Source organism: Aedes aegypti, chromosome 2 (assembly GCF_002204515.2).
Source record: "Aedes aegypti strain LVP_AGWG chromosome 2, AaegL5.0 Primary Assembly, whole genome shotgun sequence".
NCBI classification, from domain to species: Eukaryota; Metazoa; Arthropoda; class Insecta; order Diptera; family Culicidae; genus Aedes; species Aedes aegypti.
In genome coordinates this window covers 100,200,945-100,220,547 of record NC_035108.1, presented here as the reverse complement: position 1 = coordinate 100,220,547, position 19,603 = coordinate 100,200,945, and the positions used below count along the sequence as shown (strand labels likewise).

The window sequence follows — 19,603 nt, the reverse complement described above, 5'->3', positions numbered from 1 at the left end:
ACCCAACAGCTGACATATCGGTAATAATTTGACGAGTCTCGGTAAAACTTTTACCGAGATCTCGGTAAACGTTTTCGAATCTCGGTAACGTTCGCCGAGATCTCGGCAAAAAATGGATTGCCGAAATCTCCGAGATTCGGCATTGGAAATTACCGAATTCTCAGCTGTTGGATTCTCGGCGAAAAGTTTTACTGAGGTCGGTAAAATAATTTAAGTGTGTATGTTCACGGTACATCCCACCACATTACTGGTACATTTGACAGAAATAAATGACAACAAACTGGTTTCGACTACGAACATGGTAAAATCAAGCGCATTTATGGTCTGCTGAAAATTGCCGGTGCGAGCGCTTAAGTTAACCCCCTAAAATGGTAGTTTTTACCGCATAATTTTTTTTGCGTGTACAATAAAATTCATTATTATATTATATTATATTATATTATATTTATTCATAATGGCCGGTACGCTGATCATAAGTACTGTGCAAAAGGATAGGACAAGAAACGGTCAAGGAATGATTCCGGTACCGAAATTACTTGAGCTGTACGCTGCTGATAAGTAGAGCTGATTTCATAACGTCAGTAACGCCTGCCGTACATATCAAATGGAGCTGTCACTTTTCCGTACGGAAAAATGTGCCGCTCAATTATTCCGCAAGTAAAAGTGACACTTCGCCCATACTGGATCAGCTGTCAAAATTACTTCGGTAAAAAGGAGAAATTTTACTTGAGTGCTTTACGTTTCAGGTGCATACTACGCATTATTGGCCGGTACACTCAGAATTAAGATCAATCGTTGGTAGTTTAATATACAATCATTTTTATCATTTGTGAGATTTATACTACGTGTGGTTTAGTGAGTATACTATTTTGGAGTACAAAACTAAACTGAGCCTGATTACCATTAGTGTATTTTGTTCAGTGTTTATATCATTGTTTTGGCTCCGATCAAAACATTGTGTTTCAGCTCCTGTAAAAACTTGAAGTTAATTTAAAAAAGTTGATAAATAATTGGCAATAATGGATCTTGCGGAGAATAAGTGGTAAATAATTACCTACATATTGCTTGATTTTACAATAATTTATTCGGTATTTTATTTTCAGCCGTGCGAAAAACTGATTGTTTTGCTGCTTTCCTGCTGCTGCAGCTTTTTGCCATGTTATCGTCGGATGTTGTTCCAGGAGCAAGAGGGAATCAATCCTTCTCCAAATTGCTTGCTGGAATGCTCTTATTTGGTGGCCGATTGTCCCCGGATACGTCTTGGTATTGCATCTGTTAACCAGAAACGGAGATAGAGGCGCAAGTTGCCGAAAAAAATGCTTCTTCAGGGTCCTGGCCTTCCAAACCATCATGGAATTGAAATGCATCGTCACCAAAAAATCCATATTCCAAATCGTTTCCTGGTAAGCTTCAGAGAACAATTCATAATTAAGTTCTTAAGATCCTTAAAACAATTCTTTCTTCCATTTACCGTGATACTCCACAAGCCAGCTTACGACCTAAACTTGAACTGCTGTGATCGGAAGAGACGGAGGCTACTTGGAGAACCAACGATTAGGGTAAGAAGACGTATGGGTCCATCCACAAAGTGCATTTTATGACAACGATCAATGGAAGCAGGAAGTCTCTAAATTGCAGAGAGCAACGAACATTCATCCGTTCTGATTTTGTGCTAAATAGGAACTCATTTTTGCAACATATGTTTATTCTGTTATTATGTATTGAACGCTTATTAGTAATAAAGATTAATTTATGTTGTTTTTTTTTTGTTTACAATATTAAGTTTATATATTTAAAGAAAAATAACCTCCATACCGCAGTATTTTTTCGCAGTATCGAATTCCGCTTTCCTATACAAGATCATGTTTTCATCAAAGTTATACTAAGCCAAACTACTCGGCTCCTAGACGAAGCTTAGGCCCAACCAGGCGAATATCATTTTAGTGTGGCTTTTAAACTATTTAGTTTTGATTTTTTTCAGAGTGTACGCTGATCATAAGTACACTGTAAGGTCAAAGTACCCTTTAAAGGGTAAAAAAGTACCCTTTTTGAGAGAAACTAGTTTAACTCATAAAAAGAGTAAAGGGCCTTTACTCTTTAAAGAGTAAACGGCTTGTACGTCGGATCAACGAGTAAATTTTACCCATTATCCAAAATATATTTTGTAAGAAACAGAGTAAAATTTACTCTCTTTTGTAGTTGAAAATCTTATTTAATTTTTATATTCATTTTTATAGAATAATCAGTAAAATCTTATATATATAAACAAATTTATTCAATGCATAATAAAATATACTATTCCGATCAATATATCCATGTAACCTCTTCATCCATCAGGGATTGAGTTTGTTTTGGACCTGTAAAATGGCGCTGGAGATTCTTGTAGAGCAAAGAGCAGAACATTCACACGGGATGTACTCTGCAGCCAAAGTATCCTGTAAAATCGGATTGTTTAATAGATGAAACGGCAATAAAAGCAATTCATGTACCTACCTTTTGGACGTTCCCGCATTTCTGCTAAATTATTTAGATATTACGAGAAAAAACTTTGAAGCACATCTCAAACACTGCCGACCGATTCTTGTCAAGTAATTTTTCACCCATTAAAGAGTAAATGAACGGAATATGTAAAAGGGCACAAAATACCCATTATTGGAAATTTTGAAATACCCATTATTTTGACAGCTTCATATATCAGCAAAAAATGGGCATTTTTTATTCTTTAAAGGGTAATGCCGAGTTTACAGTGTACTGTGCAAAAGGATAGGACAAGAAACGGTCAAGGAATGATTCCGCTACCGAAATTACTTTAGCTGTACGCAGCTGATAAGTAGAGCTGATTTCGTAACGTCGGTAACGCCTGCCGTACAAATCAAAGGGAGCTGTCACTTTTCCGAACGGAAAAATGTGCCGCTCAATTATTCCGCAGGTAAAAGTGACATTTCGCTCACACTGAATCAGCTGTCAAAATTTCTTTGGTAAAAAGGAGAAATTTTACTTGAGTGATTTACGTTTCAGGTCCGTACTTGGCTTATAAATGAAAAGAAAAGAAATGAAATGAAATTTTCAGAGTAGAGACACATAACCCTGAGTAGAAATTTATCTAGGTGTAATATAACACTCGTAACGCAGATGCATGCCCGAAAATTACTATACCTGTTTGTTGCTTGATTACTTTGATTCAATCGCGCGCCAAGATTATAATAACGGGGCTGTTCGTAGTTGATTGTTTGAATCTTGAATCGTTTGATAAAATAATTTGTATGAGTATTGTAGATATTTTATTAATAATCGTAAAATTAAACCATGCCGTCAACACAAGATTTGTGCGAAAAGTTCTACGGAACGCGTGATATCTACGAAATCTTCGAAGTCACCAAGAATGCTCAGGAAAGCGAAAGTAAGAGATGTAACATTATTCTTGATCCCCAATCTGACCAACAATGTAATCTCCATTTCAGTTAAAAAGGCTTATTATAAACTATCTCTAAAAGTACACCCGGACCGTGTCAAGCAGGACGAAAAAACGGAAGCCACCGAGAAGTTCAAAGTTTTGAGCAAGATCTACTCCATTCTTTCCGATCGGGAAAAACGTGCTTTGTATGACGAGCAGGGCATAATCGAAGATGAGGACGATTCCTCCGGGACCAAGTGGATGGCCATGTGGCAAAAGTTCTTCAAACCCATTTCCACCGACGACATCGATGACTTCGAGAAGGTATATGTCGGTTCGGATCTGGAGCGGAACGATATAAAGGAGGCTTATCTGAAGGGCAAGGGATGCATAGATTATATGTCCCAATGTGTTCCCTATATGGGCGTCAAAGATGAGCCAAGGATAGCCGAGATAGTGCAGTCGATGATTGCTTCGGGCGAAGTTCCCGAGTATGCGGCCTTCAATGATGAACCCCAGGAGAAGCGTGCTCGGCGCCACAAGAAGGAGGCAAAGGAGGCCAAGGAAGCAGAAGCGCTGAAGAAGACGCTGGGCAAAAAGAAGGCTGCCAAGCAAGTGTCCCTTGAGCAGCAAATTGCCGAACGTCGGACGGAACGCGAACAAGGCTTCAATTCCCTGCTGGATCGGTTGGCAGCAAAATATGGTCAAGAGGATGAAGATGACTGAAGGATCTATCGAGCTAAGCGATTATAAACCGAAGACTGAGAAGAAACGGAGTATTAATGTTCCTTAATTTTATGTTTTACGTGCGTTACTATTGTTTTAAATACCTAATCGATTAACTGTAATACATGTACCTATGGTAAAATAATTTTGTTTATAAAGAATTGTCATAGTCTTCTTGCGGAATTTGAGGAAAATGGTCCTATTCCACGCAATAGAACTAAACAGCAGCCTGTCTGAACATCAAAAGGGTCTCAGCATTGTAGATTTACGCCATTTACGGCAAAATCAAATGGAGGTGGCCAAATTATATACGCGTACGGGCTGTCCAAAATACATAAAACACCTTATTTCACTGAAACATCTTAAACTATCCTGAAAAAAATATTAATCTGCTCTGAATATTTTTTATGAATAATGCCACAAATATTAGTGGGAATTTCATCAAATCATTTTTCAGGAACTAACTGTGGGAGTTCTATAGGAATAGTCTTGAAAATCGTCAAGAAATTCAGCAATACTCTGATAGAATATATCAAGAGTGATCGCGCTTTCAGAAATCCCTTTCGCCATCACACGATGGTACTGGTCTTAGAGTAATCCATTGCTTCATCCAGAGATTCTTCAACAAATTACTATGGAACGCTCATGGCAATTAGTCTCAGAACATTTACAGGGTTTTCCGTAGATATTTTTAAGAAACCATCCATTTATTCATTCAGAAATACGATGAAGTATTGCTTCATTTGTTTTTCTAACGATTAAAGGAGTTTCTTGTAACAATTCTTAGTTTTTTTTTAATTGCTTTATTAGTATCATTCCAAACATTACATTCATTTCTTATATCTAGGTGTTCTGTGTTATTAGACAACCCTATCATCCTAATTTGGTAAAACAAATTTAAGATTTTATTAACATTTTGTTAACAACATATTACATTTCATTTGCCGTAGCAGTTCAGATTTTTCACAGGTGAGTTGATTTCACCTGCTTATAAGAGAAAAAAAAAGTTTTTAATATACTTAACCTAACTTAACCTAAACATATAACGCATTAATCGTGGCAATAGAAGATTGTAACGATTTTTGCCTGAAATTATTTATTATTTTAATTGACACTAGTGGTCCCGGCAAACTTCGTCTTGCCATCAAGTCATCAAGTAGGCTGTTGAAAAATGTCATGGTATCTCCAATACAAAATGACATATTAGTACTCCCCCGTTTTACCAAATTTTCCGATAACTTCCCTAAACTTTTTCGTCACACGAACACGTCGGAGCCCTTCAAGAAGACAACAGTGAAAGAATTGTACAAATTGGATGTCCTGTTCTCAAGTTATTTCGTGACATACAAACACCACTCCATTTTTATTTATATAGATAGATTTGTTCCAAATGTTTCAACATTGGATATTCTATGTAACTCATTGGTACTATACCAGGAGTCTCAGAATCATTTTCAAAGTTTTATATTGAATTTTCTGCAGAGCTTTCTTCCTGGTATTACAACAGCTAGTCCATATTGGTACAGCATACAACATGGCTGGCCTGAAAATTTGTTTGAATATCAAAAGCTTGTTCTTAAGACAAAGTTTTGATTTTCTATTAATAAGGGGATAGAGACATTTTACATATTTATTACATTTGGCTTGAATGCCCTCAATGTGATTTTTGAAAGTTAAATTCTTATCAAGCATGAGCCTTAGATACTTAACTTCATCTGACCAATTTATTGGAACCCCTCTCATCGTGACAACATGTCTACTTGAAGGTTTCAAATAAAGAGCTTTTGGTTTATGTGGGAATATTATTAGTTGAGTTTTGGAAGCAGGTGGTAGTTGGTCCCTAGTGATTTATCCTACCTCCGTTCTGGTCACGATCTTCAGATTATCGTGATTCGTCAACATTCGTATTGATAAAGTGGAGGGACATGGTTGAAATGGAGTTTAAAAGAAACGAATGTCAGAACAGGTATCCACCGGCGACGCCAAACGGACCAACGTAATGTGGTGTAATTTGGGATTTGTGGATTGAATACTGATATTTTTTGCCAAGCATCAATATGGGTGACTTTCGAGGATAGCGAAGCGTAAGAGGGGTTAGGACAAGGTTGTGGATTTACTGGGTAAAACCATCACATTGGGGTTATGACTCTGTGTCTTGTCAGGAATAGGGTCTGATTGGTATGGTAGTATGCAATAGAGTTCGGAATTGATAGACAGACTTTGAGGAAAGAAGTTTTGAACGTAAGGCAGCAGCACCTTGGATCTTGGAGGGCGCAGGTCTGGAGAGTTGGGCAGCTGTTCATACTAGGTTACATTACGTAGAAAGTGGAATCTGTTTTGCCGTGCACAAATTATGGGAAGTATTTGAAAATGTTTTCTTGTTCAGATTGGGTAACGCAAGAGAGGATTTTTAGCTCTGCGTTATATTAGGAGGATATTATAGTGCATGGTCTACTGATGACTGTGTATTTTAAGGGTGATCGAATGAAAGCTTTGTTGAGTAAAGTTACCGTTGAATTTTTGCAGTTCGTAATTGTTTTGAAATGTTTGTCGGACAATAAGAAAATTTTCTAGGGTATTTGTTTGGATGCTAATGCATTATATTGATAAATCTAATTGTTCGTATCACACGCGAAGCATAGCATAACCCAATGTATAATGAAATTAGGTTCGAAGAAAGGATTAATATTTGATCACTTAAACTTTACGCTGCAAGATATTCTTAATCGTTTTTCCTTTCTTCTGATGTACAGGAATAACTGGTATATTTAGCTAAAATAATGAACAATCATACGCATAGAGCCTACGGGTCATGCAGTTAGGATTGAAATTAAAATAATATTGCGCATTTCTTTCACACCACAGGTTTATCGCAGAAGTTTTTACATGTGCGGAGGCGTTGGTAGAGGTGCGCGATTGCGTCGAGTCGGGTCGGTGTTTTCAGCGGACTCATTTTTCGCAAATCGAAGAATGAGTGCTCTGAGGGCATCAACATGATTCGATGAGGTCCCACACTTTTATTTGCGCTTTTGCACTTGTAAATGTCTTACTAAATAGGAATACTTTGTGTTAGGGAAAGTGCAGGAGAATAAAATATAATTCATTAGAATTTTCTGATAGAGGCAGAGTTCACATGTTACTTAGGTATTTAAAAGCAAATGAGAACCACATTAAATAATAGATAAACACTAATGGTCATATTTTTATATTTTCATTTCATCGCGGTCCTCATTGCTCGAGCGGAGACGACAAAACTCGAGGTGGATAGAATCGACGCAACTACGACACGGAAAAGAAACAGATGAGAAACTATCGATACATTTATTCAACTATAAAAACCACGTTTTAACGTAATGACTTTATTTCTTCTCGTTTCAGCAATCCAACAACCAAACCATCTCTACTATCTTTTCATTTCCTCTTCGTTACATTTATAGTCCCTCTGGCACTGAATCGAATGACGCATTCCGCTTTTTATTAGCGATGTCTTTGCTGTACGTTGAGCATGGTGTCGGAGGTGATGTGCTGTGTAGAACATCGGATGTTCTACACGGCACGCTACTTCCGGCATTTTGTTTGGCGTGCGGGATAGGCAGTGCTAGTGATGATATGAAGGCCGCTATTCGGTTTAGTGCCAGAGGGACTATATCTATTTAATGTATCTGAAGCTTGTGGGACCGCTTTAATTCCGGCGCCTGCTTGTGGAAGATCCCGGTGTGCTAAACGGTATAGGACATGTTAACGGGGGAGGCTTGGTAGGTCCTCACCCAGCCCGTGTCTAGATGGGCGGATAATTGTCTGCCAGGGTGTGGATTGAGCAATTACAATTACAATTACAATATTATTAGTTGAGTTTTGGAAGCATTAGGAGAAATCTTCCATTTTTGCAAGTATGAAAAAAAAAAAAATATCCAAACTTTTTTGCAATCGACTACAGATGACACGCATGCTTCTTCCTTTGGCGGAGAGGCCTGTGTCATCCGCAAACAAAGATTTTTGACATCCCTGAGGTAACTCAGGTAAGTCAGATGTGAAAATATTGTATAATATTGGTCCTATAAATGCTGCCTTGGGGAACACCAGCTCTTACAGGAAGTCTTTCAGATCTGGAGTTCTAATAATTAACCTGAAGTGTGCGATTTGACAGATAACTTTGAATTATTCTAACAATGTATGTTGGAAAATTAAAGTTTTTCAATTTTACAATCAAACCTTCATGCCAAACACTGTCGAATGCTTTTCTATGTCTAGAAGAGCAAGACCAGTAGAATAGCCTTCAGATTTGTTGGAACGGATCAAATTTGTTACACGTAAAAGTTGATGAGTGGTCGAATGTCCATGGCGGAATCCGAACTGTTCATTGGCAAAAATTGAATTTTCGTTGATGTGGGCCATCATTCTGTTCAAAATAACCTTTTCAAAAAGTTTTCTGATGGAGGAAAGCAAACTGATTGGACGATAGCTAAAAGCTTCTGCAGGATTTTTGTTTGGTTTTAAAATTGGAACAACCTTACCATTTTTCCATTTGTCAGGAAAATATGCTAATTGAAAACATTTGTTAAATATATCAACTAAAAATAATAAGCTACTTTCTGGAAGTTTCTTGATGAGGATGTAGAAAATTCCATCATCGCCAGGAGTTTTCATATTTTTGAATTTTTTAATAATAGTTCTCACTTCTTCCAAATCCCAGGCATTTTCGAAAACGTTCTCTTGATTGAGAATATTTTCGAACTCCTGAGTGACTTGATTTTCAATTGGACTAGTAAGTCTTAGATTAAAATTGTGCGCACTTTCAAACTGCATAGCAAGTTTTTGAGCTTTTTCACAATTAGTTAGTAATAATTTGTTTTCCTCTTTCAATGCCGGTATTGGCTTCTGAGGTTTTTTCAAAATTTTAGATAATTTTCAAAAGGGCTTAGAGCCAGGGTCCAATTGAGAAATCTTATTTTCAAAATTTTTGTTTCTTAATTGAGCAAAACGTTTCTTGATTTCTTTCTGCAAATCCTGCCATATAATTTTCATAGCAGGATCGCGAGTGCGTTGAAATTGCCTTCTCCTCACGTTTTTAAGACGGATCAAGAGTTTAAGATCATCGTCTATAATCACGGATTCAAATTTTACTTCACATTTTGGAATTGCAATGCTCCTGGCTTCAACAATGGAATTTGTTAAAGTTTTTCAAGAGCATTGTTTTGTTTGTAAGGGAATATTAACATCAAGATTAGAATCAATAAATGTTCCATATATATTCCAGTCGGCTCGAAAATAATTGAAAGTGGAGCTGATAGGATTGAGAATCGCTTCTTGGGATATTTGAAATGTAACAGGGACATGATCAGAATCAAAATCAGCATGAGTAATCAGTTGGCTACAAAGATGACTTGAGTCGGTTAAGACCAAATCAATCGTAGATGGATTTCTAGAAGAGGAAAAACATGTGGGGCTATCAGGGTATTGAATTGAGAAATATCCTGAAGAGCACTCATCAAATAAAATTCTGCCGTTGGAATTACTTTGAGAATTATTCCATGACCGATGTTTGGCATTAAAGTCACCAATGACAAAAAAATTTGACTTATTGCGAGTCAATTTTCGCAAGTCAGTTTTGAGCAAATTAACTTGCTGTCCAGAGCATTGAAAAGGCAAATAGGCAGCTATGAAAGTATATTTACCAAACCGTGTTTCAACAGAAACACCTAAAGTTTCAAAAACTTTAGTTTCAAATGACGAAAACAGTTGATGTTTTATACGCTTATGAATGATGATTGCAACTCCCCCACATGCCCCATCAAGTCGATCATTACGATAAACAAAAAAGTTAGGATCTTTTTTTAGTTTGTATCCAGGTTTTAAATAAGTTTCGGTAATAACTGCTATATGCACGTTATTAACCGTAAGAAAATTTAACAGCTCGTCCTCTTATATTCAGAGAACGAGCATTCCAATTTAAAATATTTAAATTATTATTTGGATCCATTAGAAATACGTAATCCAATAACAATTTGATTTGTAAATTTTACACCAACTTGGACTGCTTCAGTCATAGTGGTTTCTTTGAACATTGCATCAATCATTAGATTCAATTGTTCAGTTAGAAAATTAAAATCTGAGGCAGACATATCACTTGAAGTGGGTCCATTTGATGATTTCCCATTAGAATTTTCGGTAGACGAAGAAGCTGAGTAAGAGTTACCTGTGGCGGTATGGTTTTTTTTCCATTTGATTTGAAACAAGTGGAATGGGTACTCATGGAACGAACAGGGGAGGAGTTCAAATTTCCTGCTACGATATCGGCAAAGGATTTTCCGTGGGTAGATACATTCGAAATTGAAAGATTCGAACGGCTACCCGACGGATTAAAATTTGTTTGTGAATGAGCATGATTATGATCTTCTTGGTGGGTATGATTCCTTATCAAGCGATCGTTAACTGAAAAATGAGTATTGTTCGATACTCTACCAGGCAAATTCCGGAAACGACCGTTATCGTAACGGATATCATATGCCTGGCACGAGCCTCAATGACTCTATTGCGCGAAGGGCAAGACCAATAATTGGACTTATGATTTCCCTTGCAATTGACGCAAAAGAATTTATCGGTATCTTCCTGAACTGGACAGACGTCCTTGGCGTGAGAAGAATCTCCGCAAATCATGCATTTAGAATCCATGCGACATTTTTTTGTACCATGACCCCACTTTTGGCACCGACGGCACTGAGTGGGGTTCTGGTAATTTCCTCCAGGTTTCTGGAAATGTTCCCATGTCACACGGACATCAAACAAAAGTTTTGCTTTTTCTAAAGCTTTTATATTATTTAGTTCTTTTTTGTTAAAGTGAACTAAATAAAATTCTTGAGAAAGCCCTTTCCGACCAATGCCAGATTGGGTTCTCTTGTTCATAATGATTACTTGGACTGGGGAAAATCCAAGTAAATCGTTTATTCAATTTTTGATCTCTTCGGGTGATTTATAGTCACTTCTTGAAAGGTCTCTTTCAAGACAACTTTGAACAAACGTTCAGTTTTGTCGTCATAAGTAAAAAATTTGTGCTTCTTCTCTTCAAGATGTCCGAGAAGAAGTTCGTGATCTTTAATAGTTTCCGGCAAAACGCGACAGTCTCCATTCTTTGCGATTTGGAAGGAAACATTGATTCCCCTAATGGAGTTCAAAATCTCCTGCCTAAATCCCCCAAATTCGGAACAACTGACCACGATAGGCGGCACTCTTTGCTTCCTCACTTGAATCAAAGAGCCTGGGCTAGAGGCTGCTTCGATTTGGTGTTCGGAATCATTTCAATACAATTATCATTATTATTCATTTCACCCTTGGAAGAAACTTCGCATTCCGGGAAGCGTCCTTTCTTCCATTCTTGCCACGTTTAGTGACAGTTTTAGATCCCACTCTTATGGAAGGAAGTTGTGAATTCAGAGATTCACCCTTCCTTTTGTTTGTTGTTGCAACCATGTTTAGGGTAGATGTACCAATAGTGGAGGTACTAAGCACGATTGAACTTCTGTTAACCGCCAAATTCAAGTAGCGCAATGTACATGTTAATGTTGTTTTGTTACGGGAAGAAACGACCATTGACTCAATGAGAAAAATGATTTCATCGCAGTAATCCACGGCATGTCAGTGAAAAATAATACCTCCACTATTGGTACACAGTTCCTTTAGTTGCGGTATTTTTTTTAATTTGTGTTCCTATAGTGTCGGTATCCGTTGTTTTCTTATGGGATCCTTCACTATAGGAACACTTTACCGCAACTATTGGTACAAGTAAGAAAAGTTTTAGTAATTTTAGGGATATTTCATCAGTTTTGAACCAATTTGAACGCTCTTTTCAACTATTCCGTGTATCAACAAGCAGAGCCGTAGCGTGGTATCATGGCGCCCTTGGCGAACCTCCATTTTAGCGCCCCCAAATCAAAGCTCATCGAAATTTTGAAACACTTTGAGCGATTTCTACAAGAATTTTTATGAAAATCATCAAAAGTTTCATAATTAGTTAAAATATTTTATTAAGTTCAGAACGCATTACACTATTGACTAAAATCCGCCAAGAAAATATGTTTATTCTTTTATTTGTCCAATGAAAATTTTCTTAGAACTTTTGAATGTTATCTGAAAGATGCTCTGAAAAATTCCGAAGAAATTTATAGTTCATATGGTTAGATGTTTCAGGCAAAACTTTCAAATTATGGTGAAATACATTTTTTAAAGAAATTCTCCCAAACATCCATCTGTTTTTAGGCAGAGTTTTGAAATGTTTTGCCCTGAGAATTTAGGAGCTTATGCCCGAAATAGAATTCGAAAAGAAAAAAAAATCAAATATATTTCATTTTTTCAAGATATTCGTACAGAAACCGAAGAAAATTGTTTAAGATTTGAAAAGAACTTTTTTTTATAAATTTTGCGTAGATTTAGTCAAGTTTTCCTCTTGAAGTGTTATTGCAAAACAGCAATATGGAAATCACAAATTTTGTAACTAATCAATAGTAAATTACTTGAAATACATCGGAGAGTAGCCCCTCAATTATGTATTCAAATGATAATTGATATAACCATTGTCTTTGAAAGCTGTTTTCACAGTAAGATACCAAATAAAAAGGAAGTATTTACACAAATTTTAAAAGTTTTTTAAGAACCTTTTAATTGAATTTCACGGTGGATGAGAAGGTTAATCGAGGATCTTTTAGAAGAAAGTTAACCATATATACTTTCGATGAAAAAAACACCACATAAACAAGAAAAATCTCAATCACTGCCAGGTCAAATCTTAATAAAAAAAAAATATCGAAGAGGTGTAAAAAGTAACATTCAACCATTCTACTACAATCTTTTATGGAACGCCAAACGAGTTTCAGCTTGTATAGAACATTCTTTAGGTTATTAAAAATGTATTATAGATTCTAAAATTATGTCTGCTGTGGGAATTTTCGAGCAGTAAGAACTCAAATGAAGATTTAAAAATTACTCAACATTTTTTCAGAATGACACTTGAAATTATGTGTAAGACCGATCAAGACGAAGCGAGACCTTTGCTTAGAATCCTATCCTTGATTTGACCAATTTTCTGTTGAAATTCTGCCCAGAGTTTCAGGGATCCCTCTCTTGATTATGTTAGATTCATGCACATTAGGGTGCGGCTTATTTTTCGAAAGTTCTCAAAACCAAAAATTCGTGTGCTCTTCTGAATTTGAATCACGTGAAAAGGGAAACCTCAAATATGATCCAAAAATATTAAGATTTAGAGGTAGCGCAAGCGACTTGAATGTGAGTTATGAAATAAGACCTTCATCAGTGACTTCATGAAAGATGATTTTTTACTAAAAAGAGGAAAAAAATAGAGAAAACTACTTTTAACTAAAACTAATTTTGATATTAGGCAAATTTGTACACTTTTCTACGAAAATTTCTCTTAAGATCCAGCTTGGGATTGAGTGACACTGTTTTCTACGAATTTGGTAATGATTCTGCAACCTTTTTCAAGGCTTAGAATGTAAATGAAATGAAATGAATGAAAATTCTGTAGCCTGAGAAATTAACGTGGGTTATGGATAGGCGTCGGTCCCCCAAGGAATTTCAGAAAATCTCCCGATCCAGATGATCAATGATCAATATAATAAATCAAAATCATCAATATCATAGAAGAGTTTTTTTTAGAATTTGTGAAAAAATGGTCCTAAAATATCAAGAAACAAAAAAAGTTATCGAGAATTGATTTTTTCTTATAGCGGGTTAATAAATAACTCTAGTGATCGAAACATATAGTCTAACTTCTATCATACATACAAATCTAAATAATAAAAATCTTTGTTTCTTCTCATTAACAAACTTAATTTAGGTGTAATTATCTGAACTTCAAGCTTTGAAGTATATACAAGGTATGAACAATATATTTTGAAATGCCTTTTGCATATTTTGTTAAAAACTTTTCAGGAATTGATTCATATTTTTCTATATTATTTCCAATAATTCTTTTGAAATTGTTACTGATAAGATTTTTTCAATATTCAATAATTCAGTATTCCCTAATTTAATATCTTCAAAATAAATACCAAGTGTTTCACGCATTTTGGCGCCCCCTGTAGGCTGGCGCCCTTGGCGGGTGCCAACCTGGCCAACCGCACGCTACGGCACTGTCAACAAGCCAATACGTCGATTGGCAGTGTCAGTTCTGTGGCTAATATAGTAAAATCAGTGAAAACGGCACTACCGCAACTACACTGAGAGGCAAAATAAAGTGCCCACCTTACCAGTTTTCAAATCTCTGTCGTTGATTTGGTTCAAATTAAAGTTAACACATTTAAATCTTTTTTGATATTTTATTTTTGATATTCTTTTAAAGTTGCACTTACGAAATTTTGATAAAAAAAAAGAATTTTACTCAAAGAAAAAGAAAATCAATTTGTATTGAAAAAATAATAGTGACAAAATAAAGTGCCCACTTCCTTCTTGGCCCCAGAAAAGATGTTTTAAGAAAAATAAAGAGCAATTTAATAGTTAATGTGTCCTCCTTTGGCCTTAAAGACTTGCTGGAGGCGCTTCGGCATGTTTTTCACCAGGTTTTGTAGGTGTTGTGGTTCTAGTTCTTCCCAGGCGCGCTCCAAGGCTTCAAAATAATTATTTTTGTTGGTAACACCAGTTTTGTCAACCCTGGCATCGAGAATCGCCCACAAATTCTCGATGGGGTTGAGGTCTGGGCTTTGTGGAGGCCATTCCAGCGGTTTAACCTGACAAGATCGGAAGAAAGACTTGGTCTTCTTGGCAGTATGCTTCGGGTCGGTGTTCTAGAGAAATATGAATTTCTCTTCAAGGCCCGTCTGGATCAGCGAAATCTCCAGATTTTCCCGCAAGATGTTGATGTAGGAATCTGCCGTCATTATTCCGTCGATTTTCACGAGGCTTCCTACTCCACTCCATGAAAAACACCCCCAGACCATCACATTTCCTCCTCCATGCTTCACCGTTCCTTGGATGTGGCGCTCTGCACCACACACGAGCCCGCCGCTTTCAGTTAAACAGCTCGAGCTTCAGGAGCGCTACATCCAAGGAACGGTGACGCATGGAGGTGTGATGTGATGAAATGTGATGGTCTGGGGGTGTTTTTCGTGGAGTGGAGTAGGAAGCCTCGTGAAAATCGACGGAATAATGACGGCAGATTCCTACATCAACATCTTGCGGGAAAATCTGGAGATTTCGCTGATCCAGACGGGCCTTGGAGAGAAATGGCACTACCGCAACTATAGGAACACCCACAACTAAGGGAACACTTAACCTACGCACAGCACGAAGGTACGATGCGCACTGATAGACTGGGAATTTAAATTGACTATATTTGAGGGGCTCAAACACAAAGGGTGTAAGCGTCATTTTGGTCGATGTTGAGTTGAGGAACCTTTACTTTGTTCCATGCGTTCAAACGATATTTTCAGGTGGTTCTTCTGCTCGACACAAGAAATAACATAATTCTTGGCTTGTGTTTTTTTTTCTTTTGACATGCAATTAGTATAGAATGAAAACTTCAAAGTAGATTTTCTCAAACCAGTTTTTTTTCACTGCCACCCCTTTGCTTCCAAACCCCTTCATTTTTAATATTAGTCATTACTAAAGAAACTATATGCAAAGAAGTGAAATGTTTCAATTGGAATTCCAAGTTTACTGTCAATGTCATTCCAATCGAGCAGGAGACTTGTCAAACATTTTTTCACACAAGCTGAAAACGGTTCACACAAAAATGTTACCGCCCGCGAAAATTTTGCTTCTTCTGAAGTAGCATGTTTTCTGAATACTTGAGTGTCGATTGTAATTTTCATGCTTTGCATAAAGAATGCTCTACTCATTACATTGGTTTTCCACACATTCAGTCAATTTTTCAAACCTGTGAAAATTCAACACATAAAACCTGTGACTCACTTTTAGCGTGGGATTCAACATTGGCAGTGCTGCGTAATAGATTTGGCATAGTTGCTAGCTGATTTGTTTTGAATATGATCAGATTTCGTCTCTTTATAATTTAGACTCTTTAGTCATTAACACAAGACTAAAAAGGTTTTCCATCTTTACTGGGCTAGATAAGACTGAGTGCCTTAAAAAATAGCAAATATGAGACCTTTTGCATGAAAACGGAGACATAAAAAGAATCATACGGTGGTCGAAACGAGACCAAATAGGAACCAAGAAAAAAAAAATGAAACCTTATAAGAGCCATGAGATAAGAGTTTTATTCTTCATAGTGTCAGAGCAGACTGTTCAAGGCCTGACACATTTTTGGAATTACTTAATTTTCTCTAGGAATTCTATCTGATTTTTTTCAGATAAAATATTCAGATATTACTCCAGAAATTTCTAAAGGAGTTTCAGGGATTTTCCTAGAGAATTTCTCCAAGAATTTTGTATTGGAATTTATGTAAGATTGCAACTAGAGATTTGTTTTCTAAAAATACCTGTAGCAATTGCTCCAGAGATTTCTTCTTAGGTTTCTGCAGAAATTCCTCATGTAACACTTTGAGATTTTCTCAAGTAAGCCTTGAAAGTTTTTTTTCAAGGAATGTGTCCAGGGAAAGGCTAAGAAAAATTTTCTGAAAAATAAATCTATGAGGCACTTTTAAAGAATCCTGATGTAACCTCATATGAAACAAGTGGAAGTTTTAAAGCCACTCTGTTTGAACAATGATCTCTGAAATAACGCCAGGATTCTTGAGAAAGTTTTAGAAGATTTCCTAGATAATTTGCTAAGATAATCTAAATAATCAATCGAGTCACGGGATAGTATTTCGCAGGGTTTTTTTTAAGGAATTTCTCGAAAAGCATTGTACAGAATCTCTATAGAGATTTAATGTAGGAATTATCGGAGGAATTATTGGGAAACTTGTTAGAGTATTGGCTGGTTTGAAATCTTAGTTAACCTTATGAAATTGCAATGGATTTTTTTGGGAAACTTTTTAAAGAATGATTGGACAAACTGCAAGAGTAGTATTTGGATGAAATGCTAGAGTAATTCCTAGAAAACAATGGATATTTTCGAAGAACCCCTTGAAGAATTTTGGATTTCTGGGAGAAACTGTGGATGAATACTTGGTGGAATTCACATGAACCTGCAGAGAAATTCTTACAGAGTTTCTTGAAAAACCCCTCAGCTTTTTTTAAATCTCTAAAATAAACTTTTGAAGATTTCCTTGAGACAAATTCCGTAGAAATCTTAGGAACATCTTCTGGAGTAACAACTGGAGAATTCAGTTAAAGGATTAGTAAAAAAAATATCTGGTGAAAATTCTAAGACAGTTTTGGGAAAGAAAATCAAGGTAATACACGAAGAAATTACTGGAGGTAATAGCTTTGGAGTTCTCAAGGATTTCCCGGAGCTAATTCTGGAGATTTTTGAAAAAACTCTGAAAGAATTTCTAGGAGAATTGGTAGAAAAATATCTAGAAGAGTTTCTGGAGAGATCTCTGTGTGAGACCCTGAAAAATAAATCTAAATGAAATCACTATGATAATTCCTGATGCTTTTCCTCGCAGAATCGGATACAAAATTCTTTAAGAGCCTGTTGAACCCGTTATAGTCTGTGAAGGTTTCTTAGGACCCTGTGCAATTTAGCATTAGGATTGAATGCGAGCAGAATTAGGAATTTATTGAACAAATTTGACAAAGATGATCATCATTACAACCAGTGAGGTTGTTCTTATTTCCTAGATAACAAATTGATGAACAGCCAAAATTCTGTTAATTTTTGTATCATCAAAAATTGTGTATCTGAATCAAATTCATAGCAAAAGTTCTCAGAAGAAACTGAAGATTCTTGAAAAATGTTCCATCACGCAGAAATTTTATCAGATAGGGTGTTTTATGTATTTGGGACAGACCGTGACGCGTATATAATTTGACCATTTACGGCAAAATCAAATGGAGGTGACCAAATTATATACGCGTAACGGTCTGTCCAAAATACATAAAACACCCTATTTCACTGAAACTTCTTTAACAATCCTGAAAAAAAATACTAATCTGCTCTGAATATTTTTATGAACAATGCCACAAATATTAGTGGAAATTTCATCAAATCATTTTTCAGGAACTAACAGCAATACTCTGATAGAATATATCAAGAGTGATCGCGCTTTCAGAAATCCCTTTCGCCATCAGACGATGGTACTGATCTTAGAGTAATCCATTGCTTCATCCAAAGATTCTTCAACAAATTACTATGGAACGCTCATGGCAATTTGTCACAGATCATTTACAGGGTTTTCCGTAGATATTTTTAAGAAACCATCCATTTATTCATTCAGAAATGCGATGAAGGATTGCTTCATTTGTTTTTCTAACGGTTAAAGAAGTTTCTTGTAACAATTCTTACAGTTAGTTTCCTATTGAAACTCTCAATCGTTCTCAATACAAGCTTTCTGAAGATTTTGTTATTTTTGTTGAATCGTGGGTAGGACAATCCTTTGATTGTCCTACCCAGGTCTTTTTGTGCGTAGTACATGTCCTACCTGCCCTACCCACTTCCCGCGCCACTGCATCAAAACTTTGAAGAACAAAAGAAACGGTTTAAGATCTTTAAAGATATTGCAGTAGTGCATCATGCTAAAAGTTAATTATTGAATATTATCGACTGGAACTTAGGTGTATTTTCAGATTTGCATTCCCAGCTTAGGTATTTATAAAGGGCAATATTTAAAGTAAACGCAAAAAATAAACTTTGCAATTAGACATGATGAAATATGCTTTACTTGTTTGCAGGGTTGGGAAAAAAAGAGTCTACCCCATTACCCCGAATGCCATTAACCCGAACGCCATTACCCCGAATTCCAAAACCCCGAATGATCCATCACCCCAAATGACATTACCCCGAATTCCAATATCATGGGGAAATGTCATCAATATCATCATGTGAAGATAATTTTAAATTCGGGGAAAAAGCATTCGGGGTGATGGAATTCGGGGTAATGGTACATTGGGGGTAATGGAATTCGGGGTGGTGGCATTCTGGGAAATGGCATTCGGGGTAATGGGGTAGAATCAAAAATGTTCTATTTCCCGCTGCATTTCCCGAATTTAGAGCCTTCAATAACACTACTGATTTAGAGAAATTCATGTACCCAATATAGGCTACTTGATGAGATTCACGTTTAAACTACTGTAGTTAGAGAGCCACGTGATTTTCGCGAAATTCAAGCCTACTACTATTACCATTCCCAGCACTGCTTGTTTGGCAATTTGGTGTTTCATAAAGCGTATTTATTACGTTCGGCTAAAATTGGAAATTTCTGATCCCCTCCTCCCCTTCGTAAAGCCTTTCGTATGAATATTTTCAAAATTTTGCATAAGTCGTAATGCTTGTGCCTAATGTAATCCAGGAGATGTGCGAGGGTGCTGAGTACTGGAATGCAGTAACTACGGCTATTTCATAGATTATGTTAGAATTGTAGCGTATATGACAATTCTAACGCACCAAGAATCAGCTGCAGTAGGTTA

General features: G+C 36.5%; 1 protein-coding gene and 1 long non-coding RNA gene across 4 annotated transcripts; both read left to right on the top strand.

Moving 5' to 3' along the window:
• The first annotated feature begins 686 nt into the window (after positions 1–686).
• Positions 687–1,776, top strand: LOC110675099. 3 transcript variants are annotated; one of them, XR_002499280.1, is made up of 4 exons: positions 687–855; positions 922–1,042; positions 1,104–1,403; positions 1,488–1,776. It is a non-coding gene; the product is annotated as an uncharacterized LOC110675099 (long non-coding RNA). The 3 variants fall into 3 exon arrangements; XR_002499278.1 differs by having other exon boundaries at positions 687–1,042; XR_002499279.1 differs by having other exon boundaries at positions 687–1,042; positions 1,492–1,765.
• Positions 1,777–3,174: 1,398 nt separating this feature from the next.
• On the top strand, positions 3,175–4,265 carry LOC5578812 (J domain-containing protein CG6693). Its single transcript, XM_001657126.2, has 2 exons — positions 3,175–3,400; positions 3,462–4,265. Exons 1-2 carry the CDS (start codon positions 3,307–3,309, stop codon positions 4,118–4,120), a joined length of 753 nt encoding a protein of 250 aa, XP_001657176.1. The 5' UTR covers positions 3,175–3,306; the 3' UTR covers positions 4,121–4,265.
• Positions 4,266–19,603: the final 15,338 nt, after the last annotated feature.

Bases quoted from the DNA above. Each gene is read 5' to 3' on its own strand.
- LOC5578812 (XM_001657126.2), top strand. From the start codon at position 3,307: ATGCCGTCAACACAAGATTTGTGCGAAAAGTTCTACGGAACGCGTGAT. The intron at 3,401-3,461 runs GTAAGAGATGTA...TCTCCATTTCAG, and splicing joins GAATGCTCAGGAAAGCGAAA to TTAAAAAGGCTTATTATAAA.